A 21,100-nucleotide genomic window follows, 5' to 3' on the forward strand; every position below is an offset into this window, starting at 1 on the left:
TGTAAACATTTTTTTAGCACTTGTGGTTCGGCCCTGTTTTAATTTCTAACTCTAAATACTTCTCACTAAATTAGTTTATGAGGAATTAGAGAGTTCCATTTTCTTTTTGATTTTTGATGGAATCCATTAGCTAAATTTGAACTTTGGGCCTTGGAGAAATTTGGATACCCCATACATAGGGAAGCTTAATTCGCAGTATTGCTGTTAAATATGCAAATAATAATTTTCAAGTTTGTGAGGAGAGGAATTAATTCTTGGAAATTTATCAAACTCAAATGGAATTTAAGCTTGTTTGTAAGAATTTTGGATGGCATGGACCTTATTGGTAATCCCTTCTGAAAGTTACAGTTGTGAAAAGATTGATGATGCTGACATGTTAAGAAGGGAGCTTATCTACTAATATTATAAACTTGAACATTAATATTACATCTATAGAATAATGTGTATTGGGGAAATGGGCTCAAAATATATTGCCAAGTAACGTGTAGCTAGCTAGTATTCAGATTCACAGTTTTCTTATAAAGCTCTTCCATTTTCAGAAAGCACCAAGAAATCCAAGGAAATCTCCATCACCAAAAGGTTGCTAATTTTCATGATTTCTTTTTTATTATGAGACTACTGTGATTAGAAAACTCAGAACAACAAGAACTATTGATTTTGTCCAGTTTCCGACCAGAAGTTGCTGCATAGCAATTTAAAAAGGAAGATTAATGAGGTGAGTTTTTTTTTTCCTTCAATTTTTCTTTTGAACTTCAAGTATAATGATCTCTTCTTTTTCTTAGCGATGACTGCTTATGTGGGACAAAAGCCTCGACACTAAAACAGATGTAGAAAGCAGTTGGAACGTTTTTTTTAGAACCTGTGAACAGTACTCCGAATAACATAGCAGCATAAACAATGTCAATATCTGAGCAGCGTATTGGCTCTTTGTAATCATTTGTTAACCTTTTGAGGGATAAGTGGTTTAGGTTTTAAAGATATGAATTTTTGGAAAAGAATTGGTCCAAATTCTGATATGCATGTGCAAGAGAAGTGGGGAGTTAATAGATCATCTTATTCTTCACTGTGAAGTGGCAAAAGATTTATGGGCTTCAATTTTCCGACTCTTTGGTGTAGATGGGTCATGTCTAGAAGGGTTATAGAGTTGTTGGCATGTTGGATAGGTTAGTTGGGAAGCCGAAACGGTTTAGAAGTTTGGCAGATGACACTTTGTATTTAATGTGGTGCATCTGGAGAGAGCAGAATGTAAGGTGCTTTGAAAATTGCGAGACTTCGGTGATAGAGTTAAAGAATATTATGGTCAAGTCCTTTTATACATGGATAGCAACATATAATAGTCCTCATTTATCTTCTTTTTTTTTTTTTTTCATTTTTTCTTCTCTTGTATACTTCCTGTATATTAGGGTCTATATATTAGTGTTGCGCCCATCTACGCTTCTAATGGAATTGATTTACTTATAAAAAAACTTGGACTCCTAATAAGACCTAGACTCAATGGATTTTGACTACTAAACCCAAACAAAATAAGTAATAAAACCCACAGATAAAATGGCAAAAATATAATAAAATCTAAATTAAGAATTAATCGACTAGAAAGATAACCGATGTCCAGAAATATAAACGTTATAGAAATACACTCAACTCCTATAATTAAATAAAAGTAGATTCAAACAAACACCATCTTCGTGTTGCTTGCATGCGGTCCCATGAAGGTATGTACGCTGAAATAGTTTTACATGATCTTTTTGCAGGGCAGACCTAGTAGAAAGGCAAAAGTTATCAAGGAAACAGATGGTGGTAAGTCTCTCTCTCTCTAACAGGCCATAAGATTCCACTGCTGCTACCTATTGAATGTCTTATGTGTAAACATTTTAAAATATTTCGGTGCGTGTTTTGGAGGAAGACTACGCAGTCCTTCAAGTGAGGCACAAAAGTAGCATTAAAACCCTATACCTGGTAAATGAAAGTGGTAAGATTCCACTGAGATGTTTAAAATGCCTGAAGCTGTACAGATATAACCCCTTGTTTCCCTAAGAAACTGGTCTCACCATCTGATGAACAGTGCAAACAAATAGTGAACTGGGGATTTTTCCAGATTTGAATATAGTTTCTTATGCTAGTGTTTCCTACTTAATTGCATACCTGACAGGATGCAACTACCTGAGTGACGACAGTCGTCACCTTGCATACCTAACATGATTCTTAGTATTAACATTAAAAAGAGATACTCCCCTATCTTCTTATAGTGTCACCCAAACCGTAAGGCATTGACACTTAGATGGTATAATCATTCTAAGAATTTTTAGACTCTAATTATTTTTGAGCAATTGGCTTGATCTTAATTATGAAATTGTGCTTTCATAGTTTCATTTGCTGGGATATTACACAAGTTGCTACTAGAGATAAAATCTGGTTATAAATCCATTTCTTAGGAGCTACAATACTAGTTTTTTTGATAAGATAGTTATTAGATAAGGGATTGTTTGATTGCAAATTCTGAGCCAGAGTGAATATTACTTAATTTTTTGGGAAAAGTCTACATATCCTCCCCAACTACCACCCAATTGACAATGTCCCCCTTAAATTTTCAATTAGGACAATGTCCTCCCAATGACGAAAATACCCTAAATGAAATATATATATATATATATCAAAAAAATATTAAAAAAAGAAGAAGGGAAAGCCCTCTCACAATTCCCTGCATTTGAAGCTCGAAGCATTTGAAGTCTCAGGAAATCAACTAAGCGGTCAATTGCCTCAACATTTATGCGATGGAGGTGCTTTGCAAGGACTGGTTGCATTTTCTAACAATCTCAGCAGGGAACTGCTGAAATGGGTTGGAAATTGCACTAGTTGTGCACGGTTCAGCGTCACGAAAACAACTTCTCAGGTGAGCAAGCTTTATGTCAACTGACAACTCGTTTTCGGGCAAGCTTCCAAGTAAGTTTGCTTGGAAGTTGTCAAGGCTGGATATCGGAAACAACACATTTTCGGGTAAATTCCTGTTGGAGTTGCTTCCTGGGTGAACTTGGTCTTCTTTGAGGCAAGCAACAATCTGCTCTTGGGGAAAATTTCAGTGGAATTAACAAGTCTTCCTTGTCTTATTTCTCTTTTGGTAGATTGTAATCAACTTTCTGGCGAACTACCATTAGAGATCATGTCATGGAAATTGTTGACTACTTTGAACCTCTCAGGAAATAAGCTTTCTGGCCAAATCCCAACCGTGGTTGGGTCTTTACCCCCCAAATTCTCCCTCCCTCCCTCCCTAGTTGTTTGCATGCAGGAATACAAGTTGTTAATTCCTTTTCTAGAGAAAGCGGGATAATGGGGTTGTTTTTGGTGGTTCTGAGTGTTATTGTGGATGGTGTTCAAGGCAGGATTATACAGCTGCCATGCTATCAGGGCCTCACTGCCTACAAGTTCTATGGGTCTTCATTTTTCACAGTTTAATATAAGATATTGGAATTGCATATAAGTTGATTGTCTTGGTATTATGATGAAGAGGGGATGATCATCTTTTTGTTTTAATGCTTGATTTACGGCTGGCAATCTGAGTTGGGTTCGAGTTGACCCGCTTAACATGTTAAGGGTCAACTCGAACATGACTGGTTTACTTAAATGGGCCAAACCCTTTAATCCTGATACAACCCGCGAGTGACTTGGCACAACCTGTTTGACCCAAAAACGACATGTTTAACCCGTTTGGCCTAACTCAGCATGACGTGTTCGATCCAAACACGACCCGTTTGATTTGTTTGACTCGTTTCAACATGTATTTAATATTTATTATATAAAAAAAAATAAAAAAATTTCATACACGGGTCAAGCGAGTCGACCCGTTTGTGTAGATATTTATTTTTTACTGAAAGGGTATCAAACTAATATAATCCGATCATGAATAAATGTATGTCTTTGTGTTCTATAGACTCCATTTTTTTATTTTACTTTATTCAAATGATGGGTTCATTGAATTTGATGGGATACAAGGAGTCTTTATTTGTTTTTAATTAAAACGGATAAGATAATAATGGAAACCAATCTTATATCTTTTTAAAGAACTACTAATCTATGTATTTTTGTCAATGCTTCATTCCGAACCTCCTTATGCAAAGTTTTTGTCGTTTCAAGAGCGTGTGTAAATGCATCTTTGGCAAACTTATGAAGTGCAATTTCTGAATTTGCAGGGGGAAAAATCATGGCGAAGAAAAAAGAAGATGAGGTACTTTGTTTTAGTTTTGGTTCATATGTGTGTTTTGTGTAGTTCTATCTTGTCATCATTAATCAAAACTAAAGGTATATTTCTGTGTCTATAGTATCATATTCCTTATGTCAACGTTAATTATCTTGTGCCTTATTTGAAATTTGTTTAAACTAGGAGGGTGGGAGAGGAGGAGCAGGAAGGGTGTTATTAGATTTGTTCTCTAGCCTTTATTGTGTTATTATTTCTTCTGAATATGATCTGGCATTTTGGTGTTTGTGTCTCCTAGAATGAGAACCATCCTATAAATCATAATAATAATAATAATAATAATAATAATAATAATAATAATAATAATAAAGAATTAAGTTTAATATGTTCCCTACTTCATCTAGGCTATTATTGGGAAAAAGAAAAGTACTCGGGCCTGGGACACTCAACGAAAAAGGATGAACTGATGTTTTCCCCTGTATCCCACCAAAAACGCCTGGATCCCCTATTTATTTATAGGAGAATCTGCCTGCCAAAGATATGTGTGAGCATTATGCTGTCTAACCTAGAAGTGAGCTTCATGCTTGTGATTGAGCTAAATTTGGCTGGCATTGATGGTGTGCAATTTTGCTGGCGTTCATGAGATTATAGATGGGTTCTCATATACCAAATCACCAATTGTTTATTAGTATCTACTCTTTCTTATAGCTCCTTTATTTTTTTTTTATTCTTTTTTTTCTTTCCCCTTTTCATTTTTCTTTTGTCAGAAGTTTACATTTCAACAAGAACAATTTTTAATGGATGCTATAGAGTCTCAATGGTGATAGATTTGAAAATTTCTTCTTGTTGTATATCAACCAGAAGTTTCAACAGAGCATCTTTGCGTAGTCATTATTGTGTTGTGGGTGCTATAGAGTCTCATGTATGAGTAGAGGCTTTGTCCCATAATAACCTTTTCGGTCTCTTGGATTCGAGGACGTTGAACAGGAGTAGTTAACAAATCAGCAAACAAATTGTAAAAGAAGTATTGGCATATACTACTTATACAAGGTTGGTGAATACATGTTTGCTTGAACCAAAAAAGAGTCCTAGTTCTACTGTTTGAATTTTGTAGGAGGGTTAACCAGATAAATTTCAGAATTCCTGACTTTATGGAGAACTTGGGTGATGTGGTCACTGACAAGGGGTCAAGTGATAAGTTGATGGGAGCTTTATGGTGATTGAAAAGTGTGAGCTGTAGATCTGCTTTTCTCAGCTTGCAAAGGTAGAGGTGATCAAGATAAGGAAGTGCTTAGGATGGATTGATCATTTGCAATGGAAACCAATAAATGCACCGTTAAGAAAGAGTAATTCAATTTAAGTGGGGACTTGTCTGTTTACTATGCTTCAAATAAGAATGGAACATGTGCAAGAATAGGAACAGGATCCTCTCCATTTTATAGTTAGAATTTAAAGTTAGTGCATCTAATAGTATACATGATGTCAATGTTGGCACGTCCTTTAAAAAATTTAAATAATGTAGCATTATGTACACTGTTAGATGCACAAACTTTAAATACTGACCATAAAATTGATACTATTAATTTCATTTGAAATGGTGAGGATCCATGTCCGCAAGAATGACGGGGCATCAACTGATCACCTCTTTTGCATGGTTTGGTTGCCAGCTAGCTTTGCTTTAGTCTTGGTTATGCCCAAGTCTGTAATGTAGTTTCTAAAGTCTAGGTGAGGAGCAGTTGGTAAAGGGAGGCATACTGTTGCTTGGAAGGCAATGCCTTTTATGCGTGATGGGGTGCATCTGTAACGAGCGCAATTGAGAGCTTGTGAGGGATTGACTTTTGTATTCAAAAGCTTAAGATTGGTTTTCTTAGATCCTTCTATTTCCAATTTCGATTCAACCAAGCGATTTGCTTCTCTGCTGGCCATTGAATAACTTCCAACTGATTATAAGAGTGAAGTCCTTGAATGTCATTGAACAAGTAACTAACACCTTACATAAACCTTGTAGATTGAAGATGAAGATATTGAAGAATTCTCGAACTCTTCAAAGGTGAGTTTTTACCAACTAGAATATATATATCTAGATTGCATTTGCAAACCGAGTCTCAAGGCACAGTGGTATTTCAGTGCTATCGTTGGTACTAATTGCAGATATATTCCTACTTGAAGCCAGGTTGTGATAAATGATTCTTTAACTGGGACTAAACTTGAACTGTTACCACGGTAGCCATTGATGCTGTAACAATGTTGCAAGTAATTTTTTGAAGTATATTTGAAGTGATATAGCAAATGTGCTGATCTTCCTAATTACATTCATTACAATCTTGTTTAGGTTGCCAGTGGAAGTGATGAAGATTGGACTGTGTAGGATTCTAATCTTACTCAGGAAATTCCAAAATACTTCTCAAGCAGGTGACGCATATTACTTCCTGTCAAAGCATCTAATATCCCAGGAGCTCGCAGGCTTCTGATTGATCTTCAAAACATACAGCCAGTCTTAACGATCATTTATTTTATTTCTTTTGTTCGTTTTACGTTTTTTTCTTTTAAATTGATTTAAATACTACACTTTTCAAACTATTCAGGAAACAAACCGTGTTCAGAAACTGCGATTTTAGGTGTGAAATCGGGTTTTCTAGGCACGATTTAATGTTGATTTAGCGATCATTTATTCTACCTGGAAGATCATTTGGAGAAGATATACGAAGAAATGTACAATATACTGGAGGATCATTTTTTTTTTTTTTTTTTTAATGAGTAATATACCGGAAGATCATTATGAGAGGAAAATGTACACAAACGCCATGGTACAAATGAACAAATAAGAAACCTAATTACAAATGTAAATTAGACCGTTTAATCATAAGAACACGTCGTTTTCTTCCGATCCACGTAGTCAGCCACGGCGGATCACCTGAGACAACTTGATAGCCTGCACTTGCATACAATTTGCGTGCTCCCAAATCATCTTCATAAGCCCGAAGGGCAAGATACTCAAAACCCCACATAGTAGATAGCACGTCGCAGGCTTTTAGCAACACTGTCGCTATTTTCCGTCTCCTGTGTTCATTATATTACCTCTTAATATATACACACACACACACAGAAACTTCACTTCCAACTTCCAAGTATTACGGGTTTTACAATCGTAACCTTAATTAATTATCAAAATTTACAATGTTGTTATCTCATGTTTCAATTCCTTTTGATAATTCGAGACAACGATTGCAAAACACGTGACATTGGGCGGGGGTAAGTGAAGTTTCTCCTAAATAAATAGAACATTTTATCTAATTGAATGGTTTTAGAACCTAACAATCAAGGAAATGGGAGTAGAATGGAAATCTTTAACCTGAAAGCTTTCAAGACGGCAATACCAGAGATGTAAAGATACTCTTCTGCTTGAGGTGGAAGATGGTCCATTACATTTTTATCTCTCAACACAGTGACATCCACAACACCCACAATTTGCTTTTGTGAATCAGAAATATTGGTGATAGTAGCCTCATGAGCGACCAAACAAGCGTATCTGTTTATGATATCTAAGCATTTTGAATCAAATATTTGGTAAAATCAATTTGAGGGCCTAAATGGTTACACCAACAAAATTCTGGTTCAAACGATTTATTTGGCTTAAAATAAGATCTGAGGGAAAAATAATATTTACCTGTTAGGAGGTGAGCTCCTAAGTTTGAATGCTAGCCCAGAAAGCACTTCAGCCTGTATTAACAGCAGTGCAACATACAAGTATTACAAAATGATGCTCAATATAACCTTCTTTGTCCAGATTCCCAGCAATTTGATTTTTGAATTTCTAGCAATCTGAATAGCAAATGTGAGAGAGTTCTTATATATGAGGTGCACCTGCTCAAATAAGTGGGCGGACAAAAAACAACCCAAAATTTGCTTGAGCAAGTGGACCCTATATTATATTTTTTACAATTATTATCCAAATTACTAGCAATCTGGATAACAAAATTGCTAGAAATTTCTATCCACAGTAATGGCCATAAAAAATGATGGAAGTAGTGAAAGCTAAGAAAGATTGAAAATAAACATGTAAGAACAATGGAAAGGATATGTTATAGCTATATAGTTAGGGGTTGATGAGAATTTTTGACTCAATCCGTAAATTCAATATGAACCCAACACGAGATTTGTCCGTTAGGATTGAGGAGTCTAACCCATTTAATTAAATGGGTCGAGTTAGGGTTTGCTTATATAAACTTTTATCTGGCCACTCCTAACCGGCCATAGTAAGTGGAAATGTGATCAAACCAAGGAAAAGGAAAGGAAAGGGAGCTCAGTAAAAATAAAATTAAATGTAAATAAAGGGGAAGAAAATAAGTAAGGGTGGGAAACCTGAAAGAAGTCGAAGAAGAAGTCATTGAAAAGAGCAACAGGAACATGGAATGCTTCAGCTTGAACTCGAGCTACCATCCTCATCTCATCTGCCTTCTCCACCAACCTTCTCACCTTCCACCCACAATCATTTACCAAATGATCATGCCCAACCGACCCCACTTTCTGATCAGCCGATGACGACGTCGTTGGACTACAATGCACCGCAAGACCTCTCATTTGGCCTGCATTTCTCCAACTCCCTCCACAATCCACCAACATACTCCTCCGGCAGCCTTCTCTAAGAGTAGTTGTTGGCGTGCGTGGGAGAAGAATGCTGTGGTGGTTGGCTAGCAAATGAGGCATGTCCAATGTTTTGAGCAACTCAATAATCGATGTTTTGGGACAATTCCCATGTATATATATGTTAGCTATATAGCCTATAAAAGATGGAAGAGTGAGATTAATGCTGATCGAAAGTGAGAGGGAAAGATAAGGTATGTATGCGCATGAGTGGCCATAAATTCAGACCAAATGAGGGAATACGGCAACCTAACACGTGTCCATTTGAAGAACTAACGTTGTAAGTTATGGGCTTGGTTTCACTCCTGTTTAAGTAAAACAGGAATGTTGTAAGAACATAATTGGAGTATTTATTCGAAGAAGACGTAATATATTGTTACTTTAAGACATAAATTCTTGGCTATTTTTGTTCATGTTGTAATTTTTACTTTGATTTTTTTTTTTTTTAGAAAAAAAAAAAAACCCTAAAGCTAACTAAGGGTAAGGTCGTCAAGAGTTGTGTCTTGAGATGACAAAAAATCATTTCTCTTATTTGAATTATGTTTCTTCATTAAAATAAATTTTTTGGTTAGATTATCTGTGCTCAAGGTTTTTTGGTAATTTTTTGCGCATAAGTCCTGCTAATTAGTTAAATAGAGAGGTGATATGCAGGGGATAGGAAACCGTCTCCCAACATGCTCTTTTTAATAAAAAAAGTAAATATAATCAAAAAGTATCATTTGATGTGATATCAAATGACACTTTTTAATTATATTTACTTTTTTATAAAAAAGGGCTTGCAAGGGGACGGTTCATATCACCTCTCAGTTAAATAACGTAGTCCTCACAGACTGGGAGTGTTATTTACATGCTATCTAAGCTTAATAATGTTTTAAATTTCTTGAAAATAAAGAACATCAACAAAATGGCACCATTTTGACAATCTTAAAAAAGAAAAAACAATAGTTACTTGAGGTTACAACATGAGATAAAACCTCAAGCTGAACTACTAGCTATATGCTTGGCAATAGCCCTCCAAAATTTTTAAATTTCCTCTTAATTATATGTTTTTTTATGAGATAGACCCTTCAAAAAGCATTCTTTTTAAGTTTTCCCCCACACCTAAAATTCTAATTCGGCTCTTCAAGCCTCATCTTATACATATAGTCAAAAACGAGGGAGAGAGAGAGAGAGAAGAAACAAAACATTCACCTTATTGATACAATGTTCTAATACAGATACTACACAAACTTTTCCTGATCACATTTATGGCTGCTTTTGCCAAACCTAACCTTATGCACGGCTCAAAAGATAAGGGAAAAAGAGAAACATGGGATATTTACAAGTCCTTGGATGGACTAACACGCCTTTTAGGACTTCACATTCATATATCACATGCTAAAACTTAGCCCTATTAATTACCTAAAAAATTATCGACCCTAGCATTTGTCCCTCGTGACAAAAACTTCATGCAGATTGGTGGCTTAACCCCAGCCAGAGCAAGAATAGAAGCAGGCAAAGTCCATATCCCATCCCCACATATCAAACCAGAAGCTACTGCAGGCCCAAAAGCATCTGCCTTGGCCTTGTTTATCTTCTCCCACACGAACAATATCAAGCTCCCAAGACACATATCAATGGCGAAATACGATCCTAAATAGAAAGGTATTGCCATCGCCATTGGAAGTGGAATGAACCTCGCCCATCTCTTATCCACTGAATCTCTAATCAAATTTATCAGAATGGCCGCAGCGAAAAACCCATAACAAAGCTTAAGGCAATTATCTGGTAGACTTGAGAAGCCCTCTACCCCCAACAAAGCCATGTTCCGGTACACAACAGCATAAGGGGCAGGATATTGGCTTCCAGGCACCCCAACGTCAAAGGCCTTGTAAAAGAGCCAAAAGACACAAGGGGAAATCACACAACCCATTGCTGTGCCAATTACTTGGCTCACAAACATGGACCGAGGTGAAGCTAGAGTTAAGTAGCCAGTCTTGAAATCCTGCACGAGATCAGAGGCTGTTGAGACAATGTTCATCATAACCCCACAAGCTGCTAGGCCTGCAAGAACTCCACCATGAGAGGCACCGGCCCATGCTCCAATTATAAAGATGGCAAGCTTTCCATACGTGGATGCCAGGGACCAATCAGTGAGCCCACAACCATATGCATTGCAGAAAGCTAATGCGGGGGCAAATATGTAGATCACCAATACATAATACCATTTAAGCTGGTGAAAGATATGTGGAAGAATGGCTGTAGATATGGCAGCAATAGCAACATAGCCTCCAATGGCAAACCATGCTGGAATTTGATCTTTGAGAAAGAGTTGGGTCCGGCGCTTGTCGTCATATGACACCTGAGAGCTCACTTGAGAGGAATGGTCTGCAGTGGGGAGATTAGAGCTCACATCTTTGTACTTAAACTGATAAGACAAACCTATGATGGTTCGACCTAGAACCTTGAGAAAGTTGTATAGACCGTCGCCTAGGATCATGGCTATGGCTATAAATACCTGAATAAAGGCTATAAATTAAGCTTTCGATAAACAGAAAATAGAGACGTGTTATACTTCTTTCCTTGGTCCTTCTCCTATCCTTTTAATTTTCAAAATTACTATTGAATTTGTGGGGCTCAGATAGATCCCACACATAACCCTCACAGAGCTAAAGGTAATTTTGAAAAATGGAAGGATGAGAAAATGACCTCATGAAAATATAGGGGCGTTATGGCTGTCTCTGTTAGTGGGAACTTACCCTATATCCTTGAATACCATGTAGATTGTTATCTGGCAGCTCTGCAGAATACCAGTCACCCTTTCTTTTTTCTATGAGAGGCCACATCAGACCCCAAGAAAGAATCCCTCCAAGCAAGACTGATATATTTATGATATAGGGACAAATCATTCCAACTCCAACATATGTTGCTGAGAAATCAAAATAAAATCTGCACAACAATCAAGATTTCGCATTAGCCACAACATCACTAAATGAGAACAAGCTAGGCTTAGTTAAAGCAAAATTTTTATCAAATGCAAATTTTTCTTTGCATAAAGTAGCTAGATTGAAATTTTATTAAACGGAAAGTGAAGGGTAATTATATATATTTACTTGTATTTATATGCTTTGAGCCCTAATGAAGGGAAGCTTTCAAACCCACAATCGTCTGCAGCAGTATAGAACCATTGGAAGAAACCCCATAAAAAGCTGAAGGTGAAAAACTTGCCCAACTCTCTCACCTGTTTCCTGAAAAAGTAGAACAGAAAAAAACGATATTTTAAATCTTCATATGGTCACATTTATCTAGATACCATTTATTTTTATTTTTTTTTTCTTTCTAGTCACTAGAAACCATTAAGTGTCAGATACGTTACTTTGCTAGTTTGGCTCCTTGAGGAGTGTGGAAGCTGTTGATAAGAAGAGCGGTTGCAGTACCACTTGGATATGTCAGTTTGAAGTCTATGACCATAATCTGACACCAAACACAAAACGCATCATTGGAAAAAAGTTGGAAAAAAGAGGAATGATCTATTTCCTCCTCTAATTCTTCCCTCATCCTTCTATTTTCATAATCACTATTAGATTTGTGGGGTCCATGTTGAGATATACATGGACTCCACAGATCTAATGATAATTTTAAAAGGTAGAAGAATGAAAGAAGGACCAGAAAAGATGTATAACACATCTCTAGGAGGAAACGAGCACTATTACCAGGTTTTTTTAACTTATTCTTTTCTTTAACTTTTATATGTGAATTTACTGAACATGAGAAATATGCTATATATTATACCTTTCGGAGGGGCACCACCGAGAAGAGTCCAAGAAAGCTGACAACAAAGAGAAAGACGATCATCCATACCAATGACGGGTTTTTGAAATCATGAGTACTATCTGATGATTGTTTGGCAATTTCTTCACTCATTCCAAAGAGATAACTTCCAAAACCTCCTGTTAATAGAAATCAATTGAGAAATCAATTGAAAAGGCAATAAAGTAAGATAAAACCCGATAATCATGTGGAGCACATGATGATACACTTTCATGCCACTTGTTTTATGGCCTCTCGGCAACACATGAATATTATTCACTAAGATTTTTTTCTTTTTCTTTTCTATTCAATGCGAGGAAAGGGGGATATTGTTCCCTAAGAATTTTTTGTTATTTATTTATTTATTTAGTAGACTATTATGACTACTATTATACAATTTAATAACGTGACAGTAAAAATTAATATTTTGAATCAGTACTTTTTCTTATAAAAACAATATAAGAAGAATGATTTTCACTATAGCAGTCAACTAAATAAATCTTAATGAGTGGGTATCATTTAGTCACACATTCCGAGCAAAATAAATCTTTTTAAAAGTAATGCTATTTAGTATATGCAATACTTTCTTTATACAACCGAAACGATCTAGCAGCAAAAATTAATTTTTAATTTATTTATTTATTTTTTTACCAGACTGAGTTTTACTGTCATCAAGTGGTCAAGTTATTAAATGGTAATTGTATAATTACTCATATTTTAATTTAGTGGTCTGGCCAAGCCAACACATGTATCTATAAAAAATAACGAGAGAGAGATATGAGTGAAGGGCAGGCATACCACTGAAGGTGATGCCGGAGGAGGCGACAACGCAAGTCTGGATGACAGTGTTTTCCTGCCTCGTGAAGGGCTGCTTCAACAAACCGGACTTCCCAAGCAACTTGGTCCAAGTACTGACGAAGAAGAACCCTAAGAGACCGGCGGAGACGTTGAGGGAAGGAATGATACCGGTCGTGAGGTTGAGCTTCATCACTATGAAGCAGAACAGTATGCTCAGCACAAAGCTCACCACGAAGGCTCTCACCGTCAGCTGCTTCCTCCACGACGGCACCTCTTGGTCCTCAAATAGCCTCTCCACCGACAACTCTCCCAAATCCATGAGCTTCCGGTTGTCGTGGTTAAGATTCCGATTATCTTCCGGATCGTAATTGTGTTCCACCTTGTCCTCCCCCCCATTTTGATTCATTTTTTATTTTTTTTTTCTCTCCAAGAAAATGGATTATGGAGTTGGAATCTTTGGGGAGTAAGAAAATGTGGTTAGAACTTAGAATCTGTAGAATGAGAATAAATATCTTGTGGGTGCTTTAATACATCAATCGAGGTGTGAATGATAGAGGGATCGGAAAAGTCCGAACTCGTCCATTTGTTTGAACTTTTCTACTATCCCATTAGCAATATTCTTTTTAAACTATTAATTCTGTCAATTTATCGAAAAATGTCAATTTCTCATTTATTAACAAAAATTAAAAAATATATGAAAAAAAAATAAAAACAAAAAGATAAAAATAAAAAAAATACTATATTAGGAAGAGAATTCCTCATTTTACTTAAAATGTTCTAATTACAAAATTAAAATAATACTATAAAAATAATAATGTGAAGTTGTACGAGTCGAGTCGACCTGAGTTTATACAAGTATAACTCGTTTAATAATTGGGCATAATTTTGTGTTCACGATTTGCTTATTTTTAGTAAATGAACTGAGTTTATAAAAGCTGGTTGTCGGACTTGTTCATTTATAGCCCTATATACGAAGGCGAAGTAGTGATCTAAATAACAGTGCGTTTGTGTTGGGCCAAGTAATAAACTAATCACGTAATGGAAGCTATTGAAATAAAAAATTAAATATGAGCAGAAATTAGGTGGATAGTTAATAGGGATTTGGGATCGCCCCATCACCTATAATTGAGAATTTTTGTTATTATCCTTGTTTCTCCTCTTTTGTCCGGGATATCTAAGAGGAAGCTTCCCGTTCTAAACAGGGGCCCACTTGAACAAGGGCCCTCTCTTAACCCCTAAAGTGGTCCTTGCCCCTCTTTTTAACAGGGATTGTAAAGAATCCCTATTTGCTAGTACGAGCCTAAATCCACTTTGGAAAGTGTTTAATAGGCCATATTTTGATGGTATTAATTCAATAATATTGTATTACAATAATTTTTTTTTTAAGTAAATATGGTATGCCTTAATAAGAAAAACATGGGTGTGTCCTCCCCTTTTTGTCATTTCTCTCTTAAAAAAAAAAGAAAAAAAAAGTGAGTTAAATCACTTTTTTTTCTTATTACCAACCAACTTTCTTCAATAATCACTTCTTATTACTATTAAAAAAAACAATCATAACAAAACTCTTTCCTAAACAAACTTAGATATTTATGATATTACATTATTTATGATATTACATTGCGCGATAGTTTCTAAACGACGAACACCTGCAAAAGAGATAAGATTTAAGACTTTGCTGAACTAGTCATAGAAAATGATTTCATACTTAAGTCAAACTCCCTTTTTTTTAAAAAAAAAATAAAAATAAAAATAAAAATTACCACGTGGACAAAGGTGTGATCAAACCGATGATGATATAGGTGATATGATGAGTCATGCGTGTGGACGTTATTCCAAAGTGTTCGAAATATATGACAAGAAAAAGAGAAAGCGCGTGAGTCAAGCCTAAACATTATTGCTTTCACACTTTAGATTAATAAATGATCATAGATATATGTCAATTGTCATGCATCTTCCGTGCAATACCCGGTAAAACTTCTTAAGTAACGGTCATCAATCATGAATTATGCAACTCTCAAACTAGTTTGAATGTTCTCCAACAAAATTTTTCTATTTCAAAGATAATATGCAAATATTACATTTACTGATTTAATATTTAAGCCAGAGTATTAAAGAGCGGCTACTTTCTTGAACTCTCAATGTGTTCTCACGATGTCGCTCTCTATGTTCTTCGGTCACCCCCACAAGAGGCCGAATAGAGGTGTCTTTCTCTTTTATATAGATGTGGTTGAGGGAAAGAGTTTACGTCGCTGGTGCATGTAATTCCAAAACCAATTGGAAAATGCTGGAATAATTCCAAAACCAATTGGAAATAGAAAAAGACATTTGGGCAAGTTGACTTGATGTATTTCAAGTCCACACGGGACACTTCTAATAGATTGTAGCCATAAAATCTGTTGGAACTTTCTGGCTAATAAGGCCTGACCGAGCAATCAGTGAGTTGGCTTGACTGAAAGATTGATTGGACAAAAGAGTGGAAAATCCATAGAAATAAATACCCCCAATTAACACATGAGGCTAGGGGTGCCATGAGCGGATCAAATACTCTCAAAAAATTAAGAAATAAAAAGGAAAAAAGAAAATCTGATGTTTGAAAATTAGATATGAATAAAGATAGTTAATTATAGATGAGTTGAGCGAAAATAGAAATGCATGCTTGCAAGTTGACAAGTGGGTTCGAATTTTGTTATGGGAATTTTCACCCAAATTTTATATCCTTTCGTTCACTTGATGTTAATATTTCTATTATATTTTATCTTTAGGAGAGGTTATACATCTCCAATTTTATAAATATTTACTTTCTTTTTTTCTTTTTAAGATGCAAAATTTGATCTGTCTATCTTCAAATTTCCTCCTTTAGTATAAAAAAATTAATGATTGTACACCACACCAAACCAAAAAATTAATGATTAAGATTCTCTTAAATTATTTGCTTGAATTTGAAAGAATTTAGGTAACAGATCGTGAGATCGAATAAAAGAAAGTTGTGGGAGTTGATTCTTCAACCACAAAATACACTAGGGGAAATATCCTGATTATGTTGTCTTGATTAATAACTGTTTCATAAGTTACTTTTTCAGTGAACATCTCTGCATGCGAGCCATACTGGAACATTAGAGCTTTATTTTTATATTTATTTGTTTTTTGGATAAGTCTTATATTTCATTATGCCAAAGTTCCTTTTCATCAGCAGTATGTTTATTACCTTAAATTGTAAACGCAAACCGAAAGTCTTGGCTACGTAGCCCTTGACATTGACAATAAGGATGCTGTAGTAAGGACTCTGTTTCCTGAAAAGAATGAAGAGCCTGCTATGTCCGTGTCCAAGTCAAAGAGACTCTCTCACACTGCCACAACAGTAACCACAGATATCTATAAAAAAAAAAAAAACAGTAACCACAGATAAGAAAAGATCTTCGAGTCATAATGGTTCACTTGTTCAGACTACTATATTCACATTGTTTAAGAAAGTGGAGGAGAAGGTAAGGTTTTAATAATTTGTTTGGTAGAATAAGAGTACGAAGTAGTTTACTGAATAACATTGTTTCATTTTTCTTCCTTTAAAACAGTTTTTGTTGTGAAAGGAACTGAGGGATTCCTTATTTGTTATGAGAAATTTCTTATTTGATGTCTCTCTCTCGTCGACACGTGTAGGTGCATTCTGTGGTTTTCATCCTATTGTGTTACTTTCAGACACCGGTGTTCTTTGCAGTTCTCGTTTGTTTGGTATTCTGTATGGGATTCTTGAATTGGTTTTGTTAGAATATAAATTAAATGATTAAATTAACTATTGTGGAGGTGTTGGTCCAAGGAGTAGAGTTGAAGGAATTTGTTAAATCATTGAGGGTGGGGAGAAAGGAGTTTATAGCACAGGCACGACTGGTATTTGGCATTAGTGGAATATAGGGGTGATGGACCAAGAGGTTTTGTTGCATCCCGGAGGGTTGCGAAGGGAGGGGTTGGAGAAGTTGTGCTGCCAAGCTGCTAAAGGTGGTTGATTTTCTCAAGCTGTCCTTCAGCGAGGGAAGCAGAGCATTGCCTTCACGACATTCTCTCGGCGACTTGGGTGGCTCTTCAGTGGCAGCGGGCAAGGCTTGGGTGGAAGTTTCTAACAGAAGGTCTTATGTGGAGGTTTTGGGTAGGGCGGGGTAGACGCAGAAAAGGGCCACGACAATGGGGGCCAAAGTGGGTTATGGCCAAAAAGCTCCATCTTGTTTGAAAGATTCCACTGCTGCTGCCTATTGAATGTCTTATATATCATATATGTGTAAACATTTTAAAATATTTCGGTGCGTGCTTTAGAGGAAGACTACGTAGTCCTTCAAGTGAGGCACAAAAGTAGCATTAAAACCCTATACCTAGTAAATGAAAGTGGTAAGATTCCACTGAGATGTTTAAAATGCCTGAAGCTGTACAGATATAACCCCTTGTTTCCCTAAGAAAATGGTCTCACCATCTAATGAACAGTGCAAACAAATAGTGAACTGGGAATTTTTCCAGATTTAAATATAGTTTCTTATGCTAGTGTTTCCTACTTAATTGCATACCTGACATGATGCAACTACCTGAGTGACGACTGTCGTCACCTTGCGTACTTGACATGATTCTCAGTATTAACATTAAAGAGATACTCACCCAAACCATAAGGCATTGACATTTAGATGGTATAATAATTCGAAGCATTTGAAGTCTCAGGAAATCAACTAAGCGGTCAATTGCCTCAACATTTATGCGATGGAGGTGCTTTGCAAGGACTGGTTGCATTTTTTAACAATCTCAGCAGGGAACTGCTGAAATGGGTTGGAAATTTTGTACTAGTTGTGCACGGTTCAGCGTCACGAAAACAACTTCTCAGGTGAGCAAGCTTTATGTTAACTGACAACTAGTTTTCGGGCGAGCTTTCAAGTAAGTTTGCTTGGAAGTTGTCAGGGCTGGCCGGATATCGGAAACAACAAATTTTCAGGTAAATTCCTGTTGGAGTTGCTTCCTGGGTGAACTTGGTCTTCTTTGAGGCAAGCAACAATCTGCTCTTGGGGAAAATTTCAGTGGAATTAACAAGTCTTCCTTTTCTTAATTCTCTTTTGGTGGATTGTAATCAACTTTCTGGCGAACTTCCATAAGAGATCATGTCATGGAAATTGTTGACTAATTTGAACCTCTCAGGAAATAAGCTTTCTGGCCAAATCCCAACCGTGGTTGGGTCTTTGCCCCCCAAATTCTCCCTCCCTCCCTCCTTAGTTGTTTGCATGCATGAATACAAGTTGTTAATTCCTTTTCTAGAGAAAGCGGGATAATGGGGTTGTTTTTGGTAGTTCTGAGTGTTATTGTGGATGGTGTTCAAGGCAGGATTATACAGCTGCCAGCCTGCCATGCTATCAGGGCCTCTCTGCCTACAAGTTCTATGGGTCTTCATTTTTCACAGTTTAATATAAGAAATTGGAATTGCATATAAAGTTGATTGTCTTGGTATTATGATGAAGAGGGGGATGATCATCTTTAATTTTGTTTTAATGCTTGATTTACGGCTGGTAATCTGGGTTGGGTTCTAGTCGACCCGCTTAACACATTAAGGATTAACTCAAACACGACCGGTTTACTTAGAGGGGTCAAACCCTTTAACTCTGATACAACCTGCGAGTGACTCGGCACGACTTATTTGACTCAAAAGCGACATGTTTAATCCGTTTGGCTTAACCCAACATGACCTTTTCGACCCAAACACAACTCGCTTGATTTGTTTGACCCGTTTCAACATGAATTTAATATATATATATATATACACGGGTCAAGCGAGTCGAGTCGTTTGTGTAGATATATATTTTTAACTGAAAGGGTGTTATTAGATTTGTTCTCTAGCCTTTATCGTGTTATTATTTCTTCTGAATATGATCAGGCATTTTCATGTTTGTGTCTCCTAGAATGAGAACCATCCTATAAATCATAATAATAATAATAATAAAAGAATTAAGTTTAATATGTTCCCTACTTCATCTAGGCTATTATTGGGAAAAAGAAAAGTACTCGGGCCTGGGACACCCAACAAAAAAGGATGAACTGATGTTTTCCCCTGTATCCCACCAAAAACGCCTGGATCCCCTATTTCTTATGTATCAGACTTGGCATCTTTATCCTCATCTCCTATCTTGCGTTTGATATTTGAATTGTTGTTATCTGAACGTTGCTGAGACCAAGTCTCAGGAATATCATCAAGTGTCTTAATAGGCCCCTCAAGCTAAGCGGAGTAATTCTAGACGTCATATTTATGTCTTTCTTATGTCTTTCTAAGTTCTAAGAATGATTCGCCTTTTAAAATCATCATTGAATTTGTGATTCATTATTGAATTTTGATCAAATTGTAATTTTAAAAACTAAATCATTATTAGAGGGACAAGGTATGACGTCTAGAATAACTCGAACTTCCATGACTCTGAGATTGTCACACAATGTAAGAAAATGAGTTGACACCAATGGCTTCTTAAAAATGTTAGCTTTCTGGTCTTTAGTAGATATGAACCGCACCTGTAAATTTTTGGATGCCGCTTTGTCACTCACCAAGTGATATAAATTTCAACGTGCTTCATGCGTGCATGAAACATTGGGTTGTCAGTGAGGTATGAAAAGGAGAATCTGCCTGCCAAAGATATGTGTGAGCATTATGAAAGCATTATGCTGTCTAACGTAGAAGTGCGCTTCATGCTTGTGATTGAGCTAAATTTGGCTGGCATTGATGGTGTGTAATTTTGCTGGCATTCATGAGATCATGGATGGGTTCTCATATGCCAAATCACCGATTGTTTATTAGTATCTACTCTTTCTTATAGCTCCTTCTTTTTTTTTTTTTTTTTTTTTTTTTTTTTTGCCTTTTCATTTTTCTTTTATCAGAAGTTTAGATTTCAACAAGAACAATTTTTAAAGGATGATATAGAGTCTCAATGGTGATAGATTTGAAAATTTCTTCTTGTATATCAACCAGAAGTTTCAACAGAGCATCTTTGCGTAGTCACTATTGTGTTGTGGGTGCTATAGAGTCTCATGTATGAGTAGAGGCTTTGTCCCATAATGACCTTTTCGGTCTCTTGGGTTGGAGGACATTGAACAGGAGTAGTTAACAAATCAGCAAACAAATTGTGAAAGAAGTATTGGCATATTCTACTTATATAAGGTTGGTGAATACATGTTTACTTGAACCAAAAAAGAGTCCTAGTTCTACTGTTAGAATTTTGTAGGAGGGTTAACCAGATAAATTTCAGAATTCCTGACTTTATGGAGAACTTGGGTGATGTGGTCACTGACAAGGGGTCAAGATAAGTTAATGGGAGCTTTATGGTGATTGAAAAATGTGAGCTGTAGATCTGCTTTTCTCAGCTTGCAAAGGTAGAGGTGATCAAGATAAGGAAGTGCTTAGGATGGATTGATCATTTGCAATGGAAACCAATAAATGCACCGTTAAGAAAGAGTACGTAATTCAATTTAAGTAGGGACTTGTCTGTTTACTTGCTTCAAATAAGAATGGAACATGTGCAAGAATGGGAACAGGATCCTCTCTATTTTATGACTAAGATTTAAAGTTAGTGTATCTAATAGTATACATGATGTCAATATTGGCACGTCCTTTAAAAAATTTAAATAATGTAGCATTATGTACACTGTTAGATGCACAAACTTTAAATACTGACCATA

General features: G+C 36.2%; 3 protein-coding genes across 9 annotated transcripts in view; 1 reads left to right on the forward strand and 2 right to left on the reverse strand.

The window, feature by feature from the left end:
• LOC133865849 (DNA-binding protein RHL1) overlaps positions 1 to 21,100 on the forward strand; it is a 79,174-nt gene that overhangs the window by 13,266 nt on the left and 44,808 nt on the right. For 3 of the 7 annotated variants that reach the window (XM_062302346.1, XM_062302345.1, XM_062302344.1), the window contains exons 7-11: positions 540 to 579; positions 666 to 715; positions 1,752 to 1,797; positions 4,185 to 4,219; positions 6,198 to 6,241. In XM_062302346.1, the coding sequence (XP_062158330.1) occupies positions 540 to 579; positions 666 to 715; positions 1,752 to 1,797; positions 4,185 to 4,219; positions 6,198 to 6,241 (215 nt within the window). Of the gene's footprint in view, positions 1 to 539; positions 580 to 665; positions 716 to 1,751; positions 1,798 to 4,184; positions 4,220 to 6,197; positions 6,242 to 6,521; positions 6,602 to 6,774; positions 7,075 to 21,100 lie in introns of those variants that run through there. The other 4 variants (XM_062302349.1, XM_062302348.1, XM_062302347.1 and 1 more) reach the window with 2 other exon arrangements.
• Positions 6,920 to 8,996, reverse strand: LOC133865851 (GCN5-related N-acetyltransferase 10, chloroplastic-like). The gene is made up of 4 exons (XM_062302351.1): positions 8,552 to 8,996; positions 7,857 to 7,909; positions 7,542 to 7,718; positions 6,920 to 7,249 (listed from the first exon to the last, which is right to left on the reverse strand). Exons 1-4 carry the CDS (start codon positions 8,894 to 8,896, stop codon positions 7,024 to 7,026), a joined length of 801 nt encoding a protein of 266 aa, XP_062158335.1. The 5' UTR covers positions 8,897 to 8,996; the 3' UTR covers positions 6,920 to 7,023.
• LOC133865845 (probable metal-nicotianamine transporter YSL7) lies at positions 10,006 to 13,849 on the reverse strand. The gene is made up of 6 exons (XM_062302339.1): positions 13,421 to 13,849; positions 12,605 to 12,762; positions 12,189 to 12,286; positions 11,926 to 12,060; positions 11,572 to 11,761; positions 10,006 to 11,330 (listed from the first exon to the last, which is right to left on the reverse strand). Exons 1-6 carry the CDS (start codon positions 13,824 to 13,826, stop codon positions 10,227 to 10,229), a joined length of 2,091 nt encoding a protein of 696 aa, XP_062158323.1. The 5' UTR covers positions 13,827 to 13,849; the 3' UTR covers positions 10,006 to 10,226.

Source organism: Alnus glutinosa, chromosome 4 (assembly GCF_958979055.1).
Source record: "Alnus glutinosa chromosome 4, dhAlnGlut1.1, whole genome shotgun sequence".
NCBI lineage: Eukaryota > Viridiplantae > Streptophyta > Magnoliopsida > Fagales > Betulaceae > Alnus > Alnus glutinosa.

What these genes read in the sequence shown, in the direction of transcription:
- LOC133865851 (XM_062302351.1), bottom strand. Translation starts at nt 8,896, where the DNA reads ATGCCTCATTTGCTAGCCAACCACCACAGCATTCTTCTCCCACGCACG. An exon ending in AGGAGCTCACCTCCTAACAG is followed by an intron (nt 7,719 to 7,856) that starts GTAAATATTATT and finishes TATCATAAACAG; the next exon opens with ATACGCTTGTTTGGTCGCTC. An exon ending in GCCGTCTTGAAAGCTTTCAG is followed by an intron (nt 7,250 to 7,541) that starts GTTAAAGATTTC and finishes TAATGAACACAG; the next exon opens with GAGACGGAAAATAGCGACAG.
- LOC133865845 (XM_062302339.1), bottom strand. Translation starts at nt 13,826, where the DNA reads ATGAATCAAAATGGGGGGGAGGACAAGGTGGAACACAATTACGATCCG. An exon ending in CTCCGGCATCACCTTCAGTG is followed by an intron (nt 12,763 to 13,420) that starts GTATGCCTGCCC and finishes TTCTATTAACAG; the next exon opens with GAGGTTTTGGAAGTTATCTC. An exon ending in CTCAAAGCATATAAATACAA is followed by an intron (nt 11,762 to 11,925) that starts GTAAATATATAT and finishes ATTGTTGTGCAG; the next exon opens with ATTTTATTTTGATTTCTCAG.